Source organism: Pteropus vampyrus, unplaced genomic scaffold (assembly GCF_000151845.1).
Source record: "Pteropus vampyrus isolate Shadow unplaced genomic scaffold, Pvam_2.0 Scaffold185, whole genome shotgun sequence".
In the NCBI taxonomy this organism is placed as follows: domain Eukaryota; kingdom Metazoa; phylum Chordata; class Mammalia; order Chiroptera; family Pteropodidae; genus Pteropus; species Pteropus vampyrus.
Window position 1 is genome coordinate 717,015 of NW_011888966.1, and position 13,497 is coordinate 730,511.

The window sequence follows — 13,497 nt, forward strand, 5'->3', positions numbered from 1 at the left end:
CATGCCTGGTACTGAGGGTGCAGTGGCAAACAAACAAGGTAGACATGGTCACTGCCCTCGTGTTGCTCACAATCTAGCGTGTGGATAACCTCCCAGTCCCTTCCTGCTCTAAAAGTCTGGTTCCAGGTATTCACACGGTAAACATAGATGTAACGACATGAGATGACACATGCCTGACCGTTAGGGGTCACCAAAAGCAGCTCTCACAGTCTCCCTATCAGAGTTTTAAGAAAATAGATTACTCATTTATTCTAAGTAAGCACACACAACAAACACGCAAACATGTCCACCTAGAAACAGCAGATGTGCCCAAAATACACCACCCCGGGGTAACATAAATCATAGCCTCTCATTCCCACAACAGGAAACACCCAATTCACACATTGCTCTGCAGGATATATCAAAAGCATGTCAGCCACCCACCTCTGTAGCCCACAGAACACCATAAACAGAGAGAGCTCGGAGATAGGGGAAGAAAGAAGAGGTCGCTTAAGGTGGTGAGTGGGCAGCAGCCAAGGGTTATTTTCCTTGACAATCCACAAGGAAGGAAAACCAGAAAACCTTTGCCTAAGCTGGACTGGTCCAAAAATGGATCTGACAATGTTTGAACTAAGCTCAGTGGCAAATGAAAGAATTCCTACATTGCACTGGAGGAGGGGATGGGTGGCTTCAGAGATGCTTTAACTTAATAACCACTTATATTTATTAAGCCCAAGTTAGATGCTAAGCAATTTTATATAATTTAATTTAATATTCACAAATGACCTGAGTCATTCCCACTCTAGAGATGCTCAAATTGAGACAGATGCCACACACTTAACTTGCCCAAGATCACACAGCCAGCAGGCGGCAGGAGTGGGACACAAACCCAGCCCTCCTGGCTCAGGGTCCACACTATTACCCTCTGTGCCTGAGCTTCTCACCCCTCTCAGTGTGGGGTCCCACATCTCTGTGCTCTTACCACAGAAAACGGGATCCCTGTCATGGGCCCTGATTCAACCCCAAAGTCAAATGCAAGGCCCCTGTTGGTAACTACCAGATACTCTTCCATCCAGACCCCACCCTAACCTTTCAGGCAGATGGCTTTCAACCTGTGAGATGCCCGGATCTACATTTGGGTCTCCTCATTGTTGTTTAGCAAAGCTCTGTGAACACATCCGGGGTACTTTGGGCTCTAATGAAGCAGTGGGGAAGCTGACTTGTGACAGCTGCTGCACCCGCTTGCTTTCCTGGGCCCCGGGCTGTTGCAAGCTCATTGCTGAGTTGGTTGATTCTCTGCTTGATGTTTCACTGTTCAACCAGAAGCCCCACTGTGTTTATAACACTTCCAGCCAATTATTCACAGTTGTTATACTATCTCCAAGTTAGTTTTGTCACTCTTTTAATTATACCACAGCATAACATAGGTGCTTCTACCTTTTAAAGACCATTTTAAAGACGACTCTATTAAATTGTGGAAAGGTTTTTATCAAGCGACCCTAAGGGGAGGAAAAAATATTGTGTAGGCACCACATCAGTAAAGAGAACGTAACTTAGGTCATGTTGTTATGAGAGAGGAAGTTTGCTATTATCTGCTCTTAAAAGTGACTAATAAATCTAATAACATGCAACACAGTCCAGTTTAAAAGTGAGACCAGTTAGTGGAAAGAAGAGAGTGTGGAAGGAGAGAAAGGACCACAGAAAAGGACCCACAGAGCCAGAATCAGTTTTTATTTGGAGATTGTTTTATAAATCAGCGTGTCCAAGCTCCTCGGTTAATAAAGAGGGACTTGAGGCCAGAGGAAGTTAGAAGATGCACCCAAGACTATAAAACTAGGTAACGGCAGAGAGGGACTTGGAGCCCAGGTTACCCCAGCACCGTCTACCAGAGAGAAACACAGAAGATGAAGAATAGTGAGGGAGAACAGCCAGGTGGAGGACCTGGAAGCAGAATTCATTTCCTGCTCTGCTCAACTCACCAGGAGGCCGGTCGCCCCTTCCCTTCCAATATGCTGTTGTGCTCCAACAATTTTAAATTATCTTTGTAGCATTTGGGAAGAGCTTTACTTGCAAATTAATTATAGAATTAAGATGTATTTGCTTTTAGAATGCTAAAGATTTGATATGTAAACAAAAGAGGACTTAATGTTTCAGACCCTTAATTTTTAATCTCGGGCATTGACTGGCTGATTTTCTGTCTTAGAAAATTATACTGACAGCCATTGCCAATTGATTTTCTTGCTTTTATTCTTGGATAGATTAAGATTGTTCAGTCTTGCAGTGCTTGAAAATTTATGAGATTTTTTTTAAATCACTATTTATTTCACTGCTCAGAATTTTTGGTTTCCAGATCAAATTCAGGATGGGTGAATGTGTGTGTAATTGGTTCCTATTGCAAATTAATTTTTAAGTACATCTTCAAAACTCTTCAGGGATAAAAATAATAACAATTTAAGTCTGAGCTGGTATTTCTGAATTGACTTATACATGTTATTTTTATATAAATAGGAGTCAAAAAGATTTAATTTCTTTTTCCTCATTCTCAATGCCTGGTGTTTCATTTGTAAAAATATAAGGCTTCAGCGTCCAATATGGCAGCCACTAGCCACATGTGACCATTTAAATGTAAATATATATCAATTAAAATTAAATAAAATTTAAAATTAAGTACCTCATCATACTAGCCATATTTCAAGTGCCTAATGGCCACACGTGGCTAGCGATTATTATATTGTAAAGCGTAGGTATAGAACATTTCCATAACTCAGAAAGTTCTATTGGATTGTACTGCTTAAGGACTAGTAACTAGGAATGTCTCTCTTGGGTGCCCTTTATTGGCCAAGTAACATTAAGCAGAAGCCAGAGACTCCCTGAATGAATTTTAGAAATATATCGCATGATCCAGGTATCTAAACTTTTTGACTTCATAGATTATTTCACAAGAGCAGAGATAATGTCCTTGGAGGCTATGGCTGCTCTCAAATGTTGCTCTCAAGGATAGCCAGTTCCAAACATATGAGGCAGTTCAAAAATTCGTGTGTAAATCAATTTAGAATTCAAAAGACATCTGCCCATAAGACAAATGTTATAACTCATGTGACTGAACATGAGTACTTTCTGAGATAAAAATTAGAATAATAGCCAGTAGAAAATCAACAATAAAATTTTAGTGTTTCTGAAGGTTATAGATTGGTGGGAGGAAATGACACTCTCTATACACAACTCTACATATACAGAATAAGATTAAATTGCTGAATTAATTAGCCAAAGACACAGAATCTTATTGGAAATGAGATAGCTTCCAGAGTAGGAGCAGATGTGACATATCCCAGCATAGCTTTCCTTGACCCCCAGAGTTCCTATTGGTAATGTCTGGATAGGAAAGGTATTCCCACATCTGAAAGCTCAAATGTTGCTACACCATTGCTTTTTTTTTTTTTTTTTTTTTTTAATAATCAGCAATATGGAAGAACTCACACCATGATGCATGCATTTCTGCTTATGGGACTATCTACAAACATCAGACACTTGTGGATTTCTGGCCACAGTCAGCACCACCAAAGGACAGTACCTTCATCCTGAGACAAGCAACAAAGTCAGGGCTGGGGGCCTCATCAGTAAATGTCCTATTTTCCCAATCCATCCCCTCACTCTGATTTTATGCCTTTTTATCTGAGTAATTCAAAGACTGAGCTTTGACCAAAAACCATGATCACAAATTCACTTCCCTAGGAATTCAAATCAGGAAAATATCTAATTGATCTTGGAAGTTGGTTCTTGAGCAATAAGGCAGGTTCTAGAGGGACTTTCGGATACTTTTGAGAGTGATAATCATTGATGGTGATGATTTTACTATTTGTTCTTATTTTATTTTCAGACTTACAGCTTTGTTGTCCTCAGCAGTAGCAGTAGATCACTGCACTGCTCATATAAACAGAATCTATATTTTCTCACAAGTTTTGGGGAGAGGAGAGAATGAAATATTTTCCAGGGACATTGAGCAGGAATCAGAAAAAGAAGAAAAGAAGACAGGACGAAAGAGAATGTTTGTGGATATTCTGTGGAGAGCATGTGATGGTCATGACATCAGTGAATATTTGTGAATCACTTAATGCACTTTTTGAAATGCTTTCTATGTATCAATCCATTTAATTCATGATTTAGTTAACTAGTTAACTAATTTAACTTTGATCTTAAATTTAAGTTGAAAAAAAAAGAGTTAAATAAGGGGCATGAACTTTTTGAGAGAAAGATTGTGAGAATATTATTCTCCCACCTTCGATAGCAAAGTTGTCAGAAGCAGCAGTCTCAGGGCTAAGGAAGTATCTTTGTCCTATAGCGCACATATGATTCAGGACCCCTGTAAGTGGACGATAATCCAAAGTCCTACTGTTCCTTGTCTTTAAAAAGAGGAGGGTAGATAAAATCAGTTACAGAGGTCATCTTTGAGAATCTGAAGAAAGCTATAGAGTAATGTACAAACGCCAAATTTTATATTTAATTAGAGAGAAGTATTAGATCCCGGGTGTATCAGTCAAGATACACTGCGGTAACAAAAAATCTTAGAGGCTATGACAACAAAAATTCTTCCTTGCTCATGATAGATATTCATTATGGGTTAGATTGCTCTATGATTCCTTAATCAGGGATCCAAGCTGATGCATCTTGCACACCACACAGGGTATCACTGAATGCTGGGCTATGGGAAAGGCAACACGGCCAATCACGTACTAGCTCTTCAGGCTTCCAATTGGAAGTGACACACAATTCCCATTTACATTTCATTGCCAAGCAATTCACCATTTGCAATCCTTCATGTGCCTAAACAAAAGGTTCAAATTTCAGTGAACAGACATAACAACTATGACACTAGGTCAAGAACCCCTGAATTAGGTGATCTCTAAGTTCCTTTGCAGTTCAAGGTTCCTGTAAATCCAGAATAACTTATAATGTGCTTATTCAAAGTTTAGCCAGTAAGCCTACCTGTCTAAATGAGAGATACCAATTCCCCCTCAATCAGATGGTCATCTCTACAGCCAAGACAATAATGAACCTTCTCCTAATAGGGTGTGAGCAGAAGTTTCTGTGCTATTGCTTTAACTTTGAGTGAGCTTTGAGGAACTGAGTGATTCTTTCCATGGTGCCAGTGGAGCTTCCTATAAGAGAGAAGACTTGGTTCCTCACTGGCAGAGCTATCTCAGCATCTTACACAAAGCTTGATATATTCAGCCTGGTAATGTATTGAAAGTACTTTGCCAATCATTTCCATCTTTTCTGCTTTTTCTTCCCGTTAAGATTATAATAATGTCTTATGGCAGACTTTTTAAAGAATGAGGGCTTTCTACATGGAGATCTCTTTGTTTCTTTCTATAGTTCCTTATCAGCAGAATCCTTACAATCCCCGGGGCAGCTCCAATGTCATCCAGTGCTACCGATGTGGAGACACCTGCAAAGGGGAAGTGGTTCGAGTCCACAATAACCACTTCCACATCAGATGCTTCACCTGTCAAGGTAAGAGGCCCAGTTTCCCAACTTGGCCATGCTCTCACCCCAGGACATGCCAAGGGGGCAGGCAGAACAAACACAGGCAATTGAGATACTTACAAAGGCCTAAAGAGACTTTCCTTGAGTCTGTTATGAGCACTCTCCCTTGAGGAGTATGAAGAGGGAAGGAAGAGGGAGAGAAGTGCTGAGGTATGGGGATAAGGGAGCCTGGCGACCCCAGGGTGGTAGCACTGGTCCAGAAGGAAAAAGGCAGTCCCGAGAGCTTAACTTACATCTCTGAAAGACTCCTGCCTTGTGCCTTTAAATCAGTTTGAGAGTGAGTGAAAGAGCTGTCCTGGCTAAAACTAAGCGTGGCTCTGAGATGAGCACACCTAGTCTATGTCAGTGTGACAATCCTCAAAGGTTAAGTTTAACAAGGGAGAAAGTACATCTTGACTTCAGTAAAGTTTGTAATGTGGGAGCATATGGATGTTGGGCTGTCTCCAATTGTTACGGCTTACCCGTGGCTAAGTTCTAGAACCCTGGACTCAACTGAGCTAAGAGTTCCTGAAGGAGAAGACTGCTAGCAGCAGGAAGGAAGAGGGACTCAGCCAAAAGAATTCGAGAGCTCTCTAGCCCCAATGGGGCAACAGTGCCCCTGACAAACTCCTCTCCAGCCTCACTTCCTGGACTCATCTCTCAGGCTTCCTGTTCCACAGAGCAGCCATTCTGATGTCGGGTTGCCCTATGGGTTTAGAAAATGTTTGACCTGAAACCTGTAACTTCCAACTGTTGGGTTTAGATTTGTCTTCATGAAGTTTGATGAGCACTTTTTATTTGCTTTTCCCTGTGGCTGCCATTCACAAACTTATAGCCAGGTCTTCCCCAAGCCCAATTATGTTGCAGGTCCTTAAATTAGGCCTCATCTGAAATGCTTCCAATTAATATCATCATCCTGGAGTCTTCCTCCTTGATCCAGTCTGGTTTGTCACTGTCATTCTTAGAGCATAATGCCCAGACCAGACCACAGTTCTCAAGGTCTGCCAAACACAGCAAGGAATTGCATTTCTGTTAATGTGACTGATACCGAATGGGCTTCCTGAGGAGCCATTTCACACCATTGACCGATATTGAATTTAAGGTCAATCGAAACCCCCAGATCTATTCATTTTAGTTACTGCTTCCAACCTCAGCCTCATGTATCTGAGATCGACTTCTCCTGCCATTGCAAATATCCTGGATTTCTTTCCTCAGGAGCTAAATGAACTCTGCACTGAGCAAATAAATTACACATTCCCTAATTTGTTTATGGAAGAATATATGGGATATATTTTAATTGATGTGATTTAAATTTTATATTGAGAAGTTGCAAACCCCTTTAATGCAAGTTGACCTGCAAGAGTATCTTTGTGAGTGACCATTTTTACATCCCCAGAAACTGAGGTAGGGCAAAGGCTGAAGATAATAAAATTGTTATAAAGAGGTTTGAACTACGACTCTGCAATTATAGTTGTAAAAGAGTATATTTATTACTTTTGCTTATGCCAAAATTTAATAGTTGAAAACAACAATCTGGGTTGGCTGAGCAGTTCTTCCAGTCAGAGCTGGCTCTGTTTACCTCTGCCTGCCTCATCGTGATGACGTGGCGGGTCAGCTGGCTGTGATAGACAGACTGTTGACCTGAGTGGCTCCACATGGCTTCTCATCCTCCAGTGGGCTGGCTTGGACTCATTTGCATGATGGTCTCAGAATTCATGAGCAACAAGAGAGTAAGCTTCAATAAACAAGACCTTTTCAAGTCTCATTTTGTGTCATACTTGTTAATGTTCCACTGGCAAGAACAAGTCAAATGGCCAACCCAGATTCAAGGCAATGGAGAAATAAATTTAATCTTTTGTGGGAGGATCTGCAGCACCAGATTTCAAGGGTATGAATGCAGAGAAAGGAAGAATTTGACCATTTTGACAGTCTATACCACAGGGAGGTTGCAGAATCTTTTTTAATGAAGATTTTAGGGAAAAAAAGACTGTTCTTTTCTATGTCAACTTGCTTAGAGATGAAACAAATGAGAGGATTTTGTTTCCAGGGATTAGTTACCCTAAATAGCCTTGTCATTTGAAAAATCTAAAATCTCTCATGAATTTCTTTTACAACTCTTTGAACATGCACTACAGTTCTGACATTAAAGGAAGAAATCTGAAGAGTAACAAAAATAAAAGCGGAAATCCAGCTGTGAGTACCAATGCCAGTTGTAATCCTGATGGTTTATGCTAAACCTTGAAGACCTTGACCTTTTACCTTGATGGCTACACAGATCATGAGAGCAAGAGGCAAAGCCTGGAGCCTGGTCAAAGTAGGAATCTAATAGGAGGCCTCTGAATAAAGCTGATTCCCCCTACACACACACACACACAATTCTTTCTCTCGACGTATAGATGGATGAAAAATAAAATGGCTCTGGAGAAGGCGACAGCACTGAAACATGTTTGTACCAACTTTGGCACCGCTTAAAAGAGAATAAAACTTGTATCAAAATGTCTATCCATAATCCACCTTATATTGTTTGTGGAAACATCACAAGTAGTAAAGCTATAATGCAAGGGAATGATAAACACACAGTTTGGGACGCCATGGGAAGGGATGCTTTAGGGAGAGGTGGACAGGCTTCCCAGGTGCTGGTAATGTTCTGTTTTGTAAGCTTAGCAGCAGATACCTGGGGTGTATTTTATTATTATTCTTTAAACTGTACATACATATTTTATATACTTTTTGTATGCATAATATATTTCACAAGTTAAGTATTTAAAATAATGAGCTAGATCACCTTCAGGGACCCTTCTAACTCTTTGATTTTGAAATTTTGTAGAACTCGGTCTTATTTGAAAAGTTGAAAATCAACAGAATAATATGGCAGAATCTCGATCTCTCAGATCTGGATGTGTCCTCAGTTACCACCTAGCCCCCTTATCTTACAAATGAGGCAACCGAGCCCCAGAGAGGTGAGGCAACTTTTTCAAAGTCCCAGAGCACCTGAGTGGTAGAGGAACATGGACAAAGCTCCAGCGGCCCCCAAAACAGTACATTTTCCACTGAAACATGCTAGAACTGTGCGCAAGTCCTCCTGCTAGCATTATATTCGCAGTGAACATTCCTTCTGGATATTTTCAAAGCATTTCTAACTTTTCATATTATGTCCTATTGTCAAACCATGCGATCTGTTTTTCTTTTAAATTAGAAGACTATATTCTTGATTCACAGAATAATGACTGCCCCAGGTGTGTTGATTTCACATCCGTCCCCATAGCCTTTCCTATTATTTGAATTTCGGGCGCTGCTGAACGTCAGATACATCTGTCTTGGGTCCAGCTTGACTTCCATCTCTGTGCTCCCCACTGTATTTCCAAGAGCCCCTGAGATTCTTATCAAGCTTAACATCCTTTCTACCAAGAACTTCCTCCTTCAACTCCTTGGGGGAAAAGGAGGAACTGATTGTTCCGAGTTTTCTTGTGGCCTTCTGGTTCTCTCCACTGGGAAAGGTGGCTCTGGGGGTGGAGTTGGCAGGGGAAACAAAGGAGAGAAAAGAAGGGAAAAAACAGGAGCTGTTTCCAATGAGGTCAGAGGCCATGACCTAACTAATTCCACAGCAATGAAGTCAATTGATCTGCCACCTGCACACCCTAGAACAGCCTGTACTCTGGCCTTGCCTGCCTTCCAGACCCAGCATTGTTTGATGTGATGAATTTTCATGAAGCCTGATGGAAGAAGAACCCTTCCCCACTTCCCACCTCTACCACTACTTCCAACCATTCGCCCTTCCTCTCCACTGGGCTGGTCCCCAGGGGCCTCTGGCTCTACCTCACACTGAGTTGAAAATGCTTGGCATATGGTAAGCCCTGAAGTAAGCTCTTCTGCTCCAAGACTCACAGGGCACAGTGTCAGAAGAAGAGCTCGGTTCATTTTATGTACAAGTGAACAGAGGTCCCAGATGAAAGAAGGCCAAGTTTGTTGTCACCCAGAGAATTGGTGGCAGTGATGAGGAAGAGCCCATGTGGTCTGACCCCCAGACCACTACGTCTCCCGCTGTGCTACACTGGTGCCCCTGTTGCTGTGACATCTGGGACTACCCTCACTCTCACTCACCTTGACCCATCAGCCTGCCTCTGGCCTGCCAAGTGAACAAACACTTGCAACATATTTCTGGCATTACCTGGAAGTCCCTCCTATTTTTAACCTGGCTGCTTTTGCAGAACAACTTTGCTTGTTCAAGATGAGGTAGTATTTACTGGGGTGATGTCACCCATTCCAGGCTAAGTCCTCACACTTACAGGCTTGGAAACTGTCTCATTGGTTTCTCCACCATTGGTCACGCTTGAGAGAGCTGACTCGTGCTAACAAAGTTCTCAAGAAACCAATGTAGAAAACCAGAGTGCCTGCTTATTAATGTAAACAAGAGGTGCAACTCTCCATCGGACTAGTTCACGTTGCCCTGACCAGCTATTTCTCTCCCAAAGGCAATCTATATAGAAAGTCAAACTATCAGACAGTGGCTTGGTGAATGCAGATGCAGAACAAGGGAGTTGGTCAGAGGGTCTGAATGGGCTCTCCAGTGGCCTGCCTTTGATTGCTGACCTGCCCCCTCCTGGCTGGCCCATCCTTTAGCTGGATCAATACACTCAGCAGTTCTGGTGGCCCTGAGAGCCATTCTTTCTCTTGGAAGAAACATTGCCTTTCTCTGCTCTGCTCATCATGTGTTGACTTCATAACTTCACTCTCAGAGGGAAACCTCATTTCCCACATTTCTAAGTCCTTTGGGGGAGGATAGTCTCACATGATTCAGTCGTTCAGACACTTATAATTATATCTACCTGCTCTTCTATCATCTGTCCTCAAGCTAGACTTGGGCCCTCCTCCAACTAGCCTGTCAATATTTTCTTGTATTATGCCCTCTGCTCCCTGAAAACATCACCTCTACCCCAGCCCCATCTCCATGTAAATATCATTTGCAACTTCCAGCCTCTGTGCTTAAGCTTATTCTGTTCCTTCAAAGTTCAACTAAAGTGCTGCCTCGTCCAAGAAGCCTTCCATGATCCTCCCCTTGCTGACAGTTCTCCTTTTTGTGCCCTACTCACAGTACTTGCTGCCTGGCACCCATGATGTATGTTCTTCTCTCTGCATACATTATTAGCTCTTCATAGTTTGGGGATTGTGTTTTACCATTCAGACCTGGGAAAAGACACACCCTTTATAGCTATGATGAGGGCAGATTGTAATCTTCAAGTCATCCATCCCATTACCATCCTAAGTTGTCTCCAGTTTGGGATTCGGAGCACATGGTCCCCACACTGCTCCTCACCTAGCCCAGAGTCATGCATGTAAGAAGTGCCCAGGAAATTTTTCACTGAATGATTCTTTTATCAAATTCATGATACCACCAGCTATGTAGTATTGCATGAGCCGCAATGAGCATGGCTTTAAACTTTTCATCCACATCTTGAGAGGACTGTACATTAGTGGTCTCAGTCAGTGTGCATCAGAACCAGCTGAGGAGTGTGCTAAAATGCAGATGCCTGGGCCCCAGCCCCAAGGAGTCTACCGCAAACCCAGGCATCTGCATTTTAAGAAGCCCACCAGGTGATTTTGATGCAAGCGGTCTTCAGGCCATACTGTAAAGAACATTGGCCCTGAAGGCCCATGAGTCTGATGTGCCACCATTCTCTGGCACATGAATTACCAAGTCAGATACCAGCCTTGAACTCAGTCTGTCCTTGTTTCCTTGTTTCCCCAAGTGTGCGGCTGTGGCCTGGCCCAGTCGGGCTTCTTCTTCAAGAACCAGGAGTACATCTGCACCCAGGACTACCAGCAACTCTACGGCACCCGCTGCGATAGCTGCCGGGACTTCATCACAGGCGAGGTCATCTCCGCCCTAGGCCGCACCTACCACCCCAAGTGCTTCGTGTGCAGCTTGTGCAGGTAAGCCGGTGGCCAGCAGAGGCCAGGACCCTCTGCCTGAGCCCCCAGGGAAGGGAGGAAATGGCCTTTTAGGGTATATCTGGGGCTTAACAGTGCTTTATGCTAGACACTTGAATTCTAGAAGCTCAGAGGTGGAAGAATCTGACAGGCCAGTGGTTTCCAAAATTTTTAGCAGCTGAACCCTTTCTGTCAAATGTAATCCAGTGTAAAACACTAGTTTGTCCTGTGATGAAAGCATAGTAAGGATCTGAGCCCCGACACTCAGCCTCCCATTTCCCATCAAAAGGCCCAAAGGAACCACTGAGTACCCTGGCCTCTCAGAACTCAGTTTAGAAACCACGCACCTGGTCCAGGCTCTCACACATCGGTCACACATGCTACAGGAATATATGTTTACAACCTTCCTCCATGACCCTGGCAAGCGACCCCACCTCTATAAGCCACAATTTCTTCATCAATAAAATGGGCATTAAAACCATTTCAACCTCATTGTGTTTTTCATGAAGATCAATGAGATGATGCACACAAAGACCTTAGCTCAGTGACTGGTACATTATTGCATCTGCTTTCATTATTCTTGTCATTATCATAATGATAATCATCTAGCCTCTCAGGACATCTGATAGGTGATAAAAAGCTCACCTTTTCCCTCCTCCCCATCCCCGCATCCCAATCACTTATTAACTTAGTAAATGTACATTAAGTTTCCACTATATGCCAAGCAGCACATTAAGGAGATAAAAAATAAACAAAATCTCATCCTTGCCCACAAATACGTTAAAATTTAATGGACCACTCTGATTAAGTCATAAGTAAAGTATTATTGGACTATATATATGCATTTTTAAATTGAGAGAGGAATTTATAGATTAATTATTCTCCCCATAGAATAAACACCTGTTAATTACTAGTTAGAGAAACTAAACAATTAAAGTTTCTGATTGAGACCAATGGTATAGTGTGTAAAAAGTGGAATTCATTCATTCATCCATCTCTTAAAACCTGGCTCTGGGTTCTGGAATCCCAGACCCACTGGAGGTTAGCACAGTAGGGTCCATATGGTATCAGATTTTGTTAAGCCCCATAGATATGCAGCGCCCCCTCAAGGTCATTTCATGTCCTTTAATCATGAGTCAGTGCCTGAACCATCAAGAGAACACAGCTCCCCGACTCTCGCCATAGCAGTCCCTCCACCATCCCTCGTTGCTAACACAAGGGCAGGGGAGCCACTGTAAGCTTATGTCAAGGGTTCCAAACTTCATGTGCAGGAGTAGCTGCACGATGGGATCAACAGTGTGAGGATTATGGATACGGTTTATATTTAGTTAGGGAGGCAGGCCATGTATGAGCTTGAGACGTCTGAGCTGTGGAACTCAAACTGCACAGATGCAGAAGAGAAGAGGAAGAGGTTATTTGTGGACTTCTGAACTTCCTGGATGGTGAAAGAAATTTTGGAAAATTTGGGAGTTGAATGAGTTCTTGGCACATACAGATAGATCAAGTTGGGGTGGAGAAAGTCCTTCTAGGAAGAAGGAACAACTCAAGGAAGAGTTACTAACCTCTTCATTTTACAGATGAGAAATGTAAGCTCAACTAAGTGTCATGCTTTTCCCAGTGTTAAATTCATATAAAAAGCCCAGTTCCAGTCCTGGCCCTAAGTGAGTGGTTTAGTAAACCTGGCCCTGTGGATGGCACTTGAATTTCTCTGGTGTTCTAGAAGGCAAACTGTGTGGTTTACCAAAGAGCTTTGAGCACAGGTGTTGTCGGGTCACCAGTAGACATGGAATCCCTCCAGAGAAGAGGTATTGATTTCTCCCTCATCCCCCTTTCAGGAAGCCTTTCCCCATTGGAGACAAGGTGACCTTCAGCGGGAAGGAATGTGTGTGTCAGACGTGCTCCCAGTCCATGACCAGCAGTAAGCCCATCAAGATCCGTGGACCAAGCCGTAAGTTCTCCCCACTGGCACCTCCCTGTCCACAGGCACTATCTCCCAGGGCTCCCCTGTCTTCCCTCCGTTAATGGCTCCTGCAGGCCTGGAGGGAAGTGGGGGAGGTTCCAACCCTG

At 42.8% G+C, this 13,497-nt stretch overlaps 1 protein-coding gene across 1 annotated transcript in view; it reads left to right on the forward strand.

The window, feature by feature from the left end:
• The window catches only part of ABLIM3 (actin binding LIM protein family member 3), a 105,026-nt gene that overhangs the window by 32,903 nt on the left and 58,626 nt on the right, over positions 1-13,497 (forward strand). The window contains exons 3-5 of the mRNA XM_023537288.1: positions 5,353-5,490; positions 11,250-11,433; positions 13,266-13,378. Of these exons, the coding sequence (XP_023393056.1) occupies positions 5,353-5,490; positions 11,250-11,433; positions 13,266-13,378 (435 nt within the window). The remainder of the gene's footprint in view (positions 1-5,352; positions 5,491-11,249; positions 11,434-13,265; positions 13,379-13,497) is intronic.